The following is a 16,892-nucleotide window of genomic DNA, read 5'->3' on the forward strand; positions in this document are numbered from 1 at the left end:
CTGTGTTCTAATGGTGGAATGCAAACCACCAATCAAAGATTGAGGATAAGGAATCTGTCAAAACAACTTACGACTGCCTAAACTTACCGTTAATTGAGGAAGTCGGAGACGATGACGTGACGGTTTGAAAATCCTCGGAGGTTTTAGCCGAAGGAGCACCCTGAGTTTGGGCGATCTTCGATTTAGAAGCAATTTTCTTCTTAGGAGCCATTCTAATCATGGCGAAGAAGATATAGAATAGTTGACGAAGGATTTAAGAACAAATTTTTCCTTCGTTGAAGCGCTGGAGAAGATGAACAGGAACCCTGTTAAGTGGTCGACAGAAGAGCAAGAAAGAAAAAAGTCGAATGACTACTAGATTTGACTTTAGTGGTCCATTTATATACAGTTGTAGTTGTCAAATCAGTACGGGATTTTAGGCAAAAATCCCACCTAAAAAGCGATTTTCGCGTTTTCAAATAAGGGATTTCAACTTCTAAACGCATCCTCGCATTCAGACGGTCAAACGCATGATTTAGCCTTGCGTTTTGGTGATCGACCTCAGTCTGATTACACAACTAACCCTTTCAAAGGACTTAACATTCCAACCAAGAGTAATGATGATATTGTTAAAATCATTACCCCAGTTGAGCTGATCAAGAAAGGAGATAAAGTGGGTTCCTCTGAGGCTGCCCTCCTGGCCAAACTTGGGATAAAGCCTTTCTCATACAGGCTTGTGGTTCTCTCTGTCTATGACAACAGATTTGTCTTTAGCCTAGAGGTGTTCAACCTCACTGAGGATGACCTCGTTGATAAGTTTGTAGCTGGTGTGTCTATGGTTGCTTCACTGTCCTTAGCTCTCTCTTACCTAACTCTTGTAACTGCGCCTCACATGTTCATTAATTCCTACAAGAATTTTCTGGACAACTGAATACACCTCATCGCAGGTCGAGTGGAGTATCTCAAGAACCCAAACGAAATTCGATCGAGTGGAGTATCTTAAAGACCCAGACAAAATCGTTGCTATCATCGCTCTTGTTTGGTTCGTCAGCAATGACTGGAGCTTTAGCTTGTTTAACTAAGTTTATTGTCATCAAGTCACAAAAGTTATCTCATCTGGTCTAAGGAAGTCGAATCACTATATTCCGACAACTAAGTCCGTGACATCTTCGAATCAGACAGAGTGAAAAATCAAGTAACAATATTTTAGGATCCAAAGTATTCCGAAAATTCGTCCCAGTCAACCATGAACTTTCGAAAACTTTGGAGGGGGTTCTGTAGGCTGTCTAAAAATCACAATAGATAGTTCACCCCTATCAGACTTCAACTGATAGTTTTGACTAAGGAGGTTACAATCAGATGACTTTCTTGTTAACAAAGGGAAGCTACAATCAGAGGATTCTCCTATGGATCAAGAAGAGATTACAAGGCAATGATTTCTTCAAACCAAGATGCAGAATTCATCCTTGCAGTTGAAACACAAGTAATTTCCAAAGTCAACACAATCACTACATCCGCAGCTCCATATCGCTACAAACGCAGCTCTACAGCTGCTACATCTGCAGCTTCATCCGCTGCAAACGCAGCTCTACAGCCGCTGCATCCGCAGCTTCATCCGCTACAAATACAGCTCTACATCTGCTGCAAACATAGCTCCATATCGCTGCAAACGCGACTCAAGATACTACGTTTAGACGCATGATCATACCCAGAATGCAAGACGCTGACTCGTTCAAACGCGATCCATATGGTTTCGAGAAAACTGCTGTTCACCCATGATCTGGTGAGTGGTTTAAGTGGGTTATTATACCCGATTAATAGGGTGACTAAACCCTCATATAGGCGCGGATTATGGGGGAAGTTACACCCTTAATACCCCTATAAATATTAGAAAACTCAATAGAGTTCGGGATCAAATTTGGAGATCGGATTCCGGAGAGGAGAAAATTTGGAAGCAACAATCTTTAGCAACAAAAGATTACCAGATATTTGATATTTGGATTCTCAACCGAATTATTTCAGTTCAAACAACTCTTTTCCACCAGAGTTTGTCACTCGTCCTGAGTTACAAAACTCATCAAGAGTTCTTGATCAGTTCGACCACACAAGTCAGTTGTTCCAGTGAATTGAGACATTCATATCATCAATAGAGAGCAAATTCGACGCGAGTATTCGAAGGAAGCACTCTATCGCTACCGTGAAGAACCCAGAATTAAACAAAGGGGAGAATTCAGATCATTCTCCTCTCTTTTGTAATTGGGAAATTCAATTGTAATTGAAATCGAGAGAATACAAATCAAATTTCTTTCATTTTTTTATTTACTACAAATTTTCCAACAAACAATACTACAACCGGATATCATACCCTCCGCAATATACAAGTTAGACTTATTAAGAGTAAAACTCAGCCTAACCAGCTGTATCATAAGAGCATCGTCACCATAGAGAAGGGAAAGTAGCAGATGCTACCATAATGATATATAAATATATCTAGGTCGATACTCCACACGAGTGTCACTAGTCCAACTTATTTCTACCACATTGAACCTACATTGGGACTAAGTCTCCAAATAAAGGCTGGGTTACCACTGTCAGTGACCTTACCATAATGATATATAAATATATCTCTCTCGATGAATCCAGAACCACACTCGTGGATAAACTTTTAATCAAAGGGCTAGCAAGATTCTTCTCAGACTTTACAAAGTATAATATCACAACTTTATCTAGTAGGTGTTGTACAGATTTATATCTTATTTGAATATGTCTATTTAGTTTTTTATTAACATGCACTTGCTTTAGAAGCTCTGTGGTAGATCTAGAATCAGAGTGAATGGAAATTGGAGGAGAGGCTTTAGGGACCAAAAGAAGTTCAGAAAGTAGATCTTTTAACCATTCTGCTTCAGTGCAAGTGGTATCAAGATCAATCAGTTCAGATTTTATGGTGCTCCTAGCAACTACTATTTGCTTACAGGATTTCTAGGATACAACATCATCACCAAAAAGGAATACATATCCAGACGTAGACTTTACACTGTTAGAATCCATGACCCAGTTAGCGTCACTATACCCTTCTATAGCATCAGGGTATCTAGTGTAAGTCAAGCAATAGTCAACTGTGTTTTTTTAAGTATTTAAATACCCTCTCTAAGGTAGACCAATGATCTTTGCTAGGGTTGTTGGTATACCGGCTCAGTCTCCCTATAGCATAAGCTATATCGGGTCTAGTCCAGTTGGATATGTATAAAAAAGATCCAATCAGCTGAGAATACTTCAGGTGGGAGACAGGTCCACCTTCATTCTTCTTCAAAGATATAAAAGAGTTATAAGGTGTGGAAACAAGTTTAGAGTCATAAAAATTAAATTTGATCAGCATTTTCTCAATACTATGAGAAAGTCTCAAGGATATTCCTCTAGTGTCTCTAGTGATTTTCATTCCAAGTATCATGTCGGCAAGACCTAAGTCTTTCATGCCAAAGTTCTTGGAGTGATAATCCTTAACTTTTAAGATTAATTCAAGAGTTGTTCTAAAAATAAGGATATCATCAACATAGAGACAAAGGATGACATAGTCATTATTTATCACTTTAGAATAAACACATTTATCGTGTTTATTCACAGTGAAGCCATATTATGCAATGACTCTGTTAAATTTCTGATGCTATTGTTTAGGAGCTTGTTTAAGACCATACAGAGATTTAACAAGTTTGCAGACTTTATTTTCCTGTCATTTGGCAATGAAGCATTCAGGTTGATACATATAGAATTCTTTATCTAAATCACCATTCAGAAAAGCAGTTTTGACATCCATATGATGTATGATCAGCTTATGAATAGCAGGAAAGGTTAATAATATTCGGATAGTTGAGGTTCTGGCTACAGGAGAATAGGTATCAAAGTAATCGATGTCCTTTTGCTGAGTATAGCCTTTAGCTACTAATCTAGCTTTATATTTATCAATGGAACCATCAGCTCTAAGTTTCTTTTTGAATATCCACTTATAACCAATAGGTTTACAACCTGGAGGTAAGTCAGTGAGTATCCAAGTATGACTTTCTATGATAGATTTTATCTCATTATCAATGGTTTCTTTTTAGAAAGGCGATTTAGGTGAATCCATTGCTTCCTTAAAAAGAGTTTGGATCGTCTTCAACAAGAAAAGTAAAGAAGTCTTCTCCAAAATCCTTTTGAATTCTACCTCTTTTACTTCTTCGAGGGTCAATATCTAAAGGTTGAGAAGAACTGGAAGATGGTAGATCAAAAGGACGAGATGAACTAGGATTTTCTGAGATTTTGGATTTGAAATAAAAGCTGTTTTCAAAGTAGACTGCATCTCTTACTTCAATGATAGTATTGTTGGATATGTCACTGATTTCAGAGTTAATGACTAGAAATCTATTAATATTGCTATCTAGTACATATCCAATAAAAGCAGCATCTACAGTCTTAGAACTAATTTTTCTCTTCTTAGGTTCGGGAATAGCTAACTTAGCCAAGCAACCCCAAACCCGGAAGAAGTTCAGACTAGGAGTTCTCCCCTTCCAATATACATAAGGAGTTATATCAGAAGATTTGTGAGGAATCCTATTAAGAATGAAGCAAGCAGAAAGAAGAGCTTCACCCCAAAGATTTTCAAGTGCTCCTGAACTGAGTAACATACAGTTTACCATGTCCATAAGGGTTCTGTTCTTTCATTCAGCTACCCCGTTAGACTGTAGTGTATAGGGAGCAGTTACCTCATAAATAATACCATATTCTTAGCAATATTCAGTCATATCATTTGAGGTATACTCCCCCCATCTCCCCCCCGATCAGATCTTAGAGCTCGTTTGGTACCCGGGAATGAGTGAGAATGGAATGCAATTCTAACTCTTTTTTCCCGCGTACCAAACACGATGTATTTTTAGATGTTAGAATTAAAATTCTTACTTCTTATCAATTCTCATTTTATGTGAGAATTGTCATTCCCAATCATTTAACAAGAAATTAATATTCCCACTTAAGTGGGAATAAAAATAATCAAATAAATTCCAATTATACCCTCCTTAAAAGATACAAATAGATATAAATTCCCATATGAAAATTATTTTTATAAAAAATTAACTTATCTTAAGCTACTAGTACAAATATATAAATAAATATAAGCATGAATATAACTTGCCCAAGTTCCAATATACAAACATCGTTCCTAAGTAAATTTATATCAGTGACCTTGCCATAGTTCAAATATATTGTGATATTATTTTTTAATAAATCTCTGATATTGTTCATTCATTCCTAAATATTAACACGGACCTTGCCTTAGTTCCAATATCTTTTAATAAACTAGATATACTTTGGAGTGACAAACTAGTTTATCATTTTACAATTTCAAAACTTAATATTTTGATACTTTGATGGTTGTCCAATTATTTTGTTCGTACTATTTTATGGATATTTTGGTTAGAATTTGGATATTTCTAATAATTTGTCAAATGTGATAGTTTATGCATATAAAATTTTAAACTATAGATACTATCGTTTATATTAATTTTGACATATGGATGATAAATTACACTTTTTTCCCTTTAACTTTCCCCCTGAAAATGAAATCTCAAAATTTCTTTTATCATGGAATGTTATGAAGAGTGCCCAATTATATGAAATATCTCTTATAAGGCATTCTTCTCTTCACTAATGCACAATGAAGTTAGTAATATTAGCTACTCGTACAAATAATAGACACGTAGTACTAGAAGCTAGAAAAGTGAAATTATAATTATTTATAATTAAAAATAATTTCTATGAAAATTATTTATCAATTTGTAAGCCAAAAGTCTGAAATTGTTGCCGAAACGGTGCACTAAACTATAACTATTACATGAAAATTTATTTCTCTAAGGAAAAAATATCATTTCTATAAAACTTATTTTCTAAAAAAAATTTATTTAGTCATTTTTAAAATATTTTTAATTTTTTTAAAATTTTGTGTTTTGGTAAGGGCATTATTAGAAAACTAAATTTTATTCTCACTTGTGAACAAATAATACCAAACGTGAGAATAAGAATAAGATTGTCATTCTCGTTTCATTATCTAAACGCGTCGAAATATTAGAATGAGACTGTGCATTCCATTCTCACATCTATTTCATTCCATTCCTACCTTCTTTCCATTCTCACTTGACTTTATTCCCGCGTACCAAACGAGGCGTTAGAGTCTTGATCTTTTTATCAAGTTGATTCTCAGATTCAGCTTTATACACCCTAAACTTATCTAAAACTTCATCTTTAGTTTTGAGAAGATAGATGTAACAATATCTAGAGTGATCGTCTATTAAAGTTATAAAATATCTCCTACCCCTTCGGGTGAGAACTCAGTTCGAGTCACACACATCACTATGAATTAATTCAAGGGGTTCAGAGTTTCTAGTTATAGACTTGAAGGGTTTTTTAGTGTGTTTCTCTTGAACACAAATCTCACACTTAGATGAGGAATCATGAGAAGATTTAGGAATAAGATTTAGTTTACTCATTCTCTGCAAGGTTTAAAAATTGGCATGTCCAAGTCGTCCATGCCAAACATCACAAGACTCAACAATTTGTGCGTCAGAAGACTCAGAAATTTTATTAGAACTGTAATTGATTACATTGAGCTTGAAAATATCATTACAAGTAAAACAATTTCATATGAATATATTATTCTTTGTAATCATAAATTTGTTGGATTCTTTTATAATCCTATAGTCAGCTCTAAGGAGAATAGATCCACTAATAAGGTTCCGACGAAAAGAAGGAACATGATGAACTGTAAAACCCCGTAAAATTTGAAAATAATGTGATTAATAGTGATAAATGAGTTTTATTATGATAATATCAATAAATGATGATGAAGCATGATAGTAATTGATTTGAGACCAATTAAGAGTATATATGCATTATACACCGATGCAATTCAAATCTGAAAAACGATTAGTTAAGAGTATACGTGTATTACACACCGATACAGTTCGAATCTGGAAAAACTCAAAAGATAAAACTTATAGGTATCTTTAATATATTTCCAACGCATCTTAAATCACCTCATTCTAAGGTGGAAAGAGAAAGTTACAGCTAAAATACCAAAGATCATTTCCTATTCAGACTAGGTTTCCTGGTTCGGGTCAAACGGGTTTGTTTCGGATTTACGTCTATAGATACCTGTATTTTTCACAAAAATTCTTTTTTTATATCATATTTTTGAACCCTAGCATCCACCCTCTCCCCTCAAAAATTCTAGAATTATATTCTTGTGAGTTTTGAGAGCTTTGTGAATCAAAATACCGACACGAGGGCGAGATCATCAACGTGTGGCAAGGGAGAATGGTTTGTTTGCACTTTTGAATCTTTTTAGCAAAGATTTCAGGCAAGTTTCATCTATTCCACTCCTACACTCATTTTTAAACTGGTTTTAATGATTTTTTTAATTGGTTTTCTTGAGCCTAAAACCCTGGTTTGTGTACACAGATAGTTTTTTAAAGTATATGATATAAAGATCCGATCTTTTTGTTTTAAAAAATGATAAACGAATTCTCTGATGTATTTTAGGATCTGAAAGCAATTGAATATGAGTTTTGTTGAGATTTTAATGGTTTTGATGATAATTTTGACAAACACGAACATGTTAGGGTTGTAATTATTCAACTAGATATAATAATTATGTTTCATGTAGCAAAGTGAACCCTAAGAACATGTTAGGGTTGTAATTATTCAACTAGATATAATAATTATGTTTCATGTAGCAAAGTGAACCCTAATTACATTAAACAAGATTTTATATTTGACTAGATATAATAATTATGTTTCATGTAGCAAAGTGAACCCTAATTACATTAAACAAGATTTTATATTTGTGTTATCTGAAATATATCAATTTTATAAGATAGAAGCAAACCCTTAACACCCGAATCAATCTTGCAGAAACTGAAGTTCTGCCTTTGGCCGGTCGACCGACGTTGAGGCACCGGTTGACCGACCAGCCCAGTTTCACATGTGCATGTTTTACACGTTTGATCAATCAATCGAAGAGTTACTTCGATCGATTGAGTTATGATGTGTTGTTTTGTTGATTTATTTAATACATGAGATGATCATAAACACGATAGTTTGAGTCTGCACATCGAGACACGTGCGTGGAAACGGGGACACACGTTTGAGTTACGTTTGCACGAGCCGTTGAGGTACGTATATATGTTGTGTTAATCATGTTAGAATTTGACATGCATATTGCATTTCATGATAGTTATGGATGCTTAGTGGGTTAGTCGGGATACCACAATGAGACTGCGGATGGACTACACTTAGAATTGGTTAGGATACCGCTATGAGACCACGGATGGACCACACTCTAGGGTGATCGTAGGCCCCGGGGTAGGCTAGTATGCCTATACTTTGGCGGGCGATCATCTGTTATGCATCATTCCGGAATAGGGTGATTTACCTATCTTCGCAGAGCGACTGAGTAAGTTGGGAACACAGGATATTGTGATGGCCTTATAATAATATCGTTATTTCATGTAGAGATTCATACAATTTGCATTCATGTTTCCATATTGTTACCCTAGAGTAGGGTATTACACTAAGATTGGCATACATGGTTTGTTCTACGTGAGATAATTGTATCAGATAGTTTTTCCATATGACTACGCCAACTACCCGAGGGTAGTCCAAGATTTTGACATGACTTATTATGGTTGAGGTTTGTGAAAGTACCCTAGAGGGGGGGGGTGAATAGGGTTATTGCTAATCTTATTAGATATTAATGTCGATTAAAATTAATTAACATATATATCCTAACAATCTTGATATTCAATTTGATATATGCAAGGATATATGAACACGAGTAAATAAACACAAGTGATAGTGATACGAGTTGCCGTGCGAGCACTCTTGATCGCGGAATTATCAAGAGTGGGTAAAGAAGAAAACGACAGAAGAACACAAGAGTTGAATTAGGGCGAAGGAAAATACCTTCTCTAGATTATGAGAATCAATTGGATTTTTACAAATCTCTCTCTCACAATCTCTCTAGATCAAAGAACAACTTCCCTGATCTCTTTTCTGATTACAAACTGAGTTCTAAACCCTAGAAAAGTCGTGTTTCTATTTATACTAAACAGAAATCCCAACTGGAGCAGGAAACAGACCCAGGCCCGTAACCGCTACACGGTCGACCGCAGTGCCCAAGGCGGTCGACCGGTCAGAACGTCAAAATCTGGGAAATCGATTACAGGGTTTTCCGGTCGACCGCAGCGCCACCTTCGGTCGACCGCTCTCAGTCCCGAGACATAGTCTGGGTCTGTGCACTAAGCGGTCGCCCGCCGCGACCAAGCCGGTTGACCGGCCAGAGCCCAACTGTAATTCCTACAGTTTTGACGAATCCTTCGACTTCGTTGCTTCCAATGGCCTCTTCCACGACTCCTCTACTCTATTCTCAAGATACCATGAGAATCATCTATCCTCAAGCTCCCATGAGGATCGCTAAGCTCCCGAAGAGAAGATACACCCGTATCATGGGTCCCCCCTTTAGGAACTTGAAGTCCCATTCAAGTTAGAACTTCAGCTGAGGGAACTCGCGAGCCCCTCCTTCTCTGTTGAACCACTTGGCCTTGCTAGGGACCTGACCTTGACGTCCAATGAGAAACGACTTCTTCGTTCCCTGCCTCGTCGTGGTCGTCTTCTGTTCCAAAATGCAATCTTCCTTCAGTGGCTCCTCTCTATCAAACCACAAGTCCTCAACATGCGGTAAGATCAACTTTTCATCACCTTCATCATCCAATAACGGAGGTTCAAACAACTTCAAGTACTCGGCATTGATCACCGAATACATGCCTAAGTAAGGTGGCAAATCTAAACGAAAAGCGTTGTCGCCAATCTGATCGATAATCCGAAATGGACCATAACGAATAGGCTTCAACTTCTTCCCTTCTCCTTTGAGCCTCTCCTTACCCAATTTTAGCCATACCATATCGCCTTTACCAAAGTTACAAGGAACCCGATGTTGATCATGCTTCGCCTTGTACTTAGCTTGTGATTTCTTCAATTGAGCTTCAACCGTGGCATGAATGTTTGCAATCTTCTCGAGAAATCGCTGAGCTCGTTGTCTTTCACTCCCCTCCTTGCCGTCCACCGTGGCTTCACTTGAAAACACAAGATCGAACGGGCTCGGCGGTAAAAACCCATAACAAGTCTCAAATGGTGACTTTCCGGAAGATCCATGAATCGTCCGATTGAAAGCAAACTGCAAATATGGTAAACTCTCATCCCAAGTCTTAGGATGCGTGGAATTATACCCACGCAACATGTGCACCATAGTCCGGTTGACTACCTCCGTTTGTCCGTCTGTTTGTGGATGAAAGGCCGTGCTCTTCTTCAATTTAGTGTCCATTAAACTCCATAAAGAATCCCAAAAATGTCCGAGAAAACGGCTATCCCGATCCGAAATAATCGAATTCGGTAACCCAAAGTGCTTCCACACATGCTCAAAGAACAATTGTGCTGCACCCGCTCCCGTCACGGTCTTCTTACAAGGAATCAATATCACCATCTTGCTGAACCGGTCCACCACAACGTACAAATAGTCATGCCCACGCTTCGTAGTCGGCAACCCTCCTAGAAAATCCATAGAAATGCTCTCCCACGGCCTAGAAGGAACCGGTAATGGTAGGTACAATCCCCTCTTCCTGTTAGAAGGCTTCGAAATACAGCATAATTTACACCCCCCAACATACTTGGTCACATCATCAAGCATCCGTGGCCAAAACACATGTCGCCGTAGATTGAGAAGCGTTTTCTGAATGCCAAAATGCCCTTGCACACGCGAGGTATGTGCTTCCCGAATCCACTGCAACCTATCACCATCCTCCGGAATGCATAGTGATGTCCCACGATACAATAAGCCATCATCTCCAAGTGCATACTCCCCCCTTCGACCAGCCTTCGCCTGCTCAAACACACTACCGAAGTCTCTACTGGATGCATACAACTGAACATACTCAAAAGGAACCAAGGGCTGAATACGCGTCGCCACCAATAAAGACCTTATCGGCGGACGAGATAACATATCGGCCAACTTGTTTGTCGCCCCCTTCCAACAAAGACCTTATCGGTGGGCGAGATAACATATCGGCCAACTTGTTCGTCGCCCCCTTCTTGTACCTAATAATGATGTTGAAAGCCATCAAATAAGACATCCACTTCATGTGCCGTGCCTGCTGTAGCTTTGTCTGGGCATGTAAGAACTCCAACGGCTTGTGATCCGAATGCACGACCACCTCCTTCCCTAACAAGTACACCCTCCAATGCTTAATTGCTTGATATAGTGCATAGAACTCCTTGTCGTAGGTTGGGTAGTTCGCAACAGCACCCGAAAACTTCTCAGAATAGTATTCCACCGGTTTCCCATCCTGAATCAACACCGCGCCCATCGCATAATTAGACGCGTCGGTCTCTACCTCGAAAGTCCGCTGCAAATTCGGCAATGCCAACACCGGTGCCTCCGAGATCTTCCTTTTTAGCAACTGAAAAGCCTCCTCATGCGTCCTTCCCCACTCAAACTGAACTTTAGCCTTTGTGAGGCTATGTAACGGTGCCGCATAAGCCAAAAAATGTCGAATGAACTTGCGCAAATACTGGCAAGCCCCCATGAAGCTCCTCACCTCAGTCACTGTCTTCGGCGTCGGCCACTTTGTGATCACCTCCACCTTGCCTGGATCTATCCTCCGCTGGCCCTTCCCTACGATGAAGCCGAGATACACCAACTCGTCCTTCCCGAACTCGCACTTTTTCCCGTTGAGCTTCAGCTGTCCGTCCTGCAACACTTCAAATACCTTCTCAACATGAACGAGATGCTCCTCCCAAGTCCTGCTGTACACCAAGATATCATCAAGGTAAACTATCACAAAATCCTCTATAAAGGGTCGCAACAAATCATTCATAAGCCTCATAAAGGTAGCCGGAGCATTGCACAATCCAAACGGCATCACCAACCACTCGAACAAGCCTTGCTTGGTCTTGAACGCAGTCTTACAAGTGTCTTCCTCCCGAATCCTCACTTGATGGTAACCATACTTCAAATCTAGCTTCGTGAAAAACCTCGCTCCCTCCAACTGGTCCATAAGATCATCGATCCGCGGTAATGGGTAGCGATTCTTGATGGTAATCTTGTTGAGTGCCCGATAATCTACGCACATGCGCCAACCTCCATCCTTTTTGGGCACCAACAACACTGGTGACCCACAAGGCGAACAACTTGGCACAATCACTCCTGTCTCCAAGAGCTCCTGAACTTGCTTCTTGATCTCCTCGGACTCTAGTACTGATGTGCGGTATAGGCCTATGTTAGGTAAGGAACTCTCCCCGGTCAACATAATCTCATGCTCTACACCTCGACGTGGTGGTAGTCCCGTGATCTCCGAAAACAAGTCCGCATACTTGACCTTCAACCTGTCAAGATCTCCCTCCTGGCGCTTGCTCAAGGTAGACAAGCACATCCTACTCAGCTGCTCTTCATACGGCCGAATGAACAATAAAACGAACTTCCTGCCCACGTTCACCAACCTCTTAGCCTGAGTCACTGTCACCAAGCTCGTCTCCTGTGGGAGAGATGCTGAACGAAAAATGAATTGCTCGCCATCCTTGTTGAACGTGTACTTTTGGGCTCGCCGATCATATACTGCGTATCTATCCCACAAATAAGGATTGCCCAAAATAACTTGGCAAACATCCAACGGAACCACGTCACATGTGACATCGTCAATATACGACTCATGGAGTGCAAATCTGAATGAACACTGGTTCACCACACTCAATCCCGCCTCCTTCTGAATCCACCCTAATGGATAGGGCTTCGGATGCTTCACCATCTTCAATCCCAGCTTCTGTACTAATGCCTCAGATATCAGATTTTTCTGACTCCCTGGATCTACAATAGCATCCACTAAGCTGGTCTTGACCTGCAATTTCAGAACAAAGAGCTGCTCCCTCGGGTCGTCATCTTCCTTGGTAGCCTGCTTCCCCGCCATAAGGTTGAGACTGCTATTGGGTTCGGTCATCCCGGGAACCTCCTTCGGACCCTGTGCTATCACGTACGCCTTCTTCTCCTCCTTCTTCTTCAATCCTTTTGGCTTCAGATGAGGATACTTATCCCAGCAACGATCGGCCACATGCCCTGTCTGCTTGCAGTGTTCTGCCGGCCCTCAATGGCAATGGCCTTCACACTCGCCTCTGCGATGGTTTCTACTGAAAACAGCTTCATCTCCTTCCGGATGTAATCATTCAGACCCGCCATGTACTTCATGAAGATGGGGTACTCGGACGTTGCGATGTTTAGGACCATCGCCTATTGCTGGAACTCCGTCGTGTACTCTTGAACGGTCTGATTAAACTTCTGGCGTAAGCCATACCACTTGTACCAACGCTCCCCAAGGAACCCCACTGGATAGAACTGTTTTCGTAGTAGCTCCTTGAACTTGTTCCACGACGCCGCTTTCTTCTCCTGTTTGCAATAGGATTTCCACCAAGTCAAAGCGTGCCCGGAAAGCTTCAATGTCGCGAACACTATCTTCTCCTTGGACGAATATCCGTAGAGAGTGAAGTACATCTCCATACGTTCAATCCAATCATCAAGCTTCTCCACGTTGATACTCCCATCATAAACAGGAATCTCAACCTTGAAGTCAATCTTCAGATTTTGGTAATTGTTCTTACCCCTTTGATGTCCAGCAGTCTTGACAATCTCAGTCTCCCCCTCTGAATCAGATTCCTCGTGTTCCTCGTCGGATTCGACGAGTTTCTTCTTGCCCTTCGAAGAAGATTCCTCCTTTTTGTCACCTCCGTTGATTAGACCCACGAGTTGGGTAAGAGTCGTCCCGATCGTCTCAATCTGTCTCTCCATGGCATCAAGTCTCGCTGAATTATCTGCTTCAGTCATCTTCTCCCTCCTTAATTTCTGGACTCCTTCCAAAGAAATAAGGATCTCGCCAAGCTTCTTGTACTGTGAGCGAGTAAGGACCATACACAGGTTCCCCCTTCATAGGATCTAGGGGCTCTGATACCAACTTGATACGAGTTGCCGTGCGAGCACTCTTGATCGCGGAATTATCAAGAGTGGGTAAAGAGAAAACGACAGAAGAACACAAGAGTTGAATTAGGGCGAAGGAAAATACCTTCTCTAGATTATGAGAATCAATTGGATTTTACAAATCTCTCTCTCACAATCTCTCTAGATCAAAGAACAACCTCCCTGATCTCTTTTCTGATTACAAACTGAGTTCTAAACCCTAGAAAAGTCGTGTTTCTATTTATACTAAACAGAAATCCCAACTGGAGCAGGAAACAGACCCAGGCCCGGATCCGCGACGCGGTCGACCGCAGTGCCCAAGTCGGTCGACCGGTCAGAACGACGAAATCTGGAAAATCGATTACAGGGTTCTCCGGTCGACCGCAGTGCCACCATCGGTCGACCGATCTCAGTCCCGAGACACAGTTGGGGTCCGTGCACGTCCTGCAGTTTTGACGAATCCTTCGACTTCGTTGCTTCCAATGGCCTCTTCCACGACTCCTCTACTCTATTCTCAAGATACCATGAGAATCATCTATCCTCAAGCTCCCATGAGGATCGCTAAGCTCCCGAAGAGAAGATACACCCGTATCAGATAGTGCACCAAAGACAAACGCAAACACAATATATGATCACAGAGTTCGGTCCTCACGACATACGTCTCCGCTCCTCACCTCGAGGAGATCTCCACTATCACAACCGGGTTTTCTACGTTCACCCGAATAATATTTACACCTCACAATACGGTTTTCTAGTTCACCGAAAACTTTACAACTTACACACTTGCAATTACACTTCACACCCTCTAAGTGTTGGCCTAGCCCGTGCCACCTTCCCCAAGAGTTTAGAATTACCACCTCTCACTAGGCTTTACTACCGACCACACTCCTCTTAGAACCGACCTCGTCTCTCACCACACACTTCTCTCGGTGTCCAAGTGTAATACAATGTGCAACTCACAATTAGGCTCAATTATAATAAAATGTTCTCTACAATAGGTGAGAACTCAATGTAAGCTCAATCTCACAAATCATAATCCCACAATCTAATATATGATGTATGAAATGCTACAAGCTCAAATAGGGTGTGTGTGATAAAATGAGTATAAATAAAATCTAACTCAATTAGCAAATTAGCAATAATAAGAATATAAAAATCAATAATAAAATTACTAGAGAAGAGAGTTAGAAAAACTTCTCTATAAACACAAAGAGGTTGAAGAAGATTGAGGATAAATTCCTCAATTGAAAATGGAAGCCTCCTCTTTGTAAACTCAAACTTAGAAACTTAAACAAACTTTAAAACACTTTAAACTCCTCTTTAAAACCATCTTCAAAACTTGATTCTGATGAGAACAATATGAGTTTATATAGAAAAACTAAGGCACACAACCTAAACAAATCCAGTAAAAAGACAAAAAAACAAAAGGCTTGAAAAACTAGTCGTTGGGCCGTCAGTCGACTGACCAGTCGATTGATGAGCTGACCGTTATAGGCATTTTCTAGCTCATCAGTCGACTGACGCCATTTATCAGTCGACTGATGGATCATCAGTCGACTGGTCAGTCGACCAAAATGAAACAGAAACTTTTGATTATTCCAGGTATTTTTTTCAGTCGACTGAACACATTCATCAGTCGACTGATAACGTGGTATCGACCTGTTTTGAATAGTAAAAAACAACTTTGAAGAGTCTTAAAAAATAGTAAATAAATTTCAAAAAATGTAAAACTTTGAGAAATATTTATAAACATGAATATGAACATGTTGGAAAAGGAATTTTTCAATTTGCTCTTACCATTTGTGAAATCTCAGAAATATTCAAAAACACTAAAATACATGTTTAATAAAACATGTGATTTTTGATTTTTTGACTCAAAACAAGTTTTGAAAACTTATGGAATGTTTATATGGATATAACAAAAGATGTTTATGATGTATATATAGTCCAAAACATATTAACATAGAATTTGCATAAAAGTACCTATGTTTTGAGAAAATCACAAATATGTGTGTGTGTGTGTGTGCGTGTGTTTGAGCTTATAGAATTAACAAACATTATATAAGCCTTAAACTAATTTACCCAAGCTTGATAGATCTTCATTGTAGCTTGTCTTGGTAAACATGTGAATGAAGCTTGAACTTGGATCTTGATTTGAATGCATAGCTTCACTCCACTATTTCCGCCAACCTCCATTTGATGTGATTGTGAATGCTTAATTCCATTCATCCTCCAATATATTGTTTGTCTAGAATATCTAATAAGAAAACATAAACACTAGACAAACAATATTAGGAATTGTTTGTAATCATCAAAATAAGATTAGAAAACATAAACACTAGACAAACAATATTAGGAATTGTTTGTAATCATCAAAATAAGATTAGAAGATATAGGCTCATAACAAATATTAGGAATTGTTTGTAATCATCAAAATAAGATTAGAAGATATAGGCTCATAACATGAGACCTAACAGTTTGGGGTTGTAGTATTTATTTTATTTGTTGCTTTCCTTTATTCCTAGTTTGGAATTGATAATTAGCAATTCACAATTTGAGACATATGGTACATATATGAGGGTTTCTTTGTTTGGATTATTTCACTCGACGTACTAGTTTCGTGTTGTGAGTTTCTAATTATTAATTCTATTTAGATTATTTATTCTTAGTTCGATATTGATATTTAGTTATCTATAATTTGAGATACAAGGTATATATATGAGGGTTTTCTTATTTGGATTATTTCGCTTGACATACCCATTCTCATGTTATGGGTCTCTAAATATTAATTTGTGCTTAGTTCATGATAGATGATTTTTATATTTATATGTACTAACTT

At 39.2% G+C, this 16,892-nt stretch overlaps 1 protein-coding gene across 1 annotated transcript in view; it reads left to right on the forward strand.

Moving 5' to 3' along the window:
• Nucleotides 348–16,892, forward strand: part of LOC109835167 (60S acidic ribosomal protein P0-3-like) — a 45,496-nt gene continuing 28,951 nt past the window's right edge. Inside the window, exons 1-3 of the mRNA XM_020403155.1 lie at nt 348–390; nt 498–856; nt 927–1,021. Coding sequence (XP_020258744.1) covers nt 348–390; nt 498–856; nt 927–1,021 — 497 coding nt within the window. The remainder of the gene's footprint in view (nt 391–497; nt 857–926; nt 1,022–16,892) is intronic.

The sequence above is a fragment of the Asparagus officinalis genome, chromosome 3 (genome assembly GCF_001876935.1).
Source record: "Asparagus officinalis chromosome 3, Aspof.V1, whole genome shotgun sequence".
Classification (NCBI taxonomy): Eukaryota; Viridiplantae; Streptophyta; class Magnoliopsida; order Asparagales; family Asparagaceae; genus Asparagus; species Asparagus officinalis.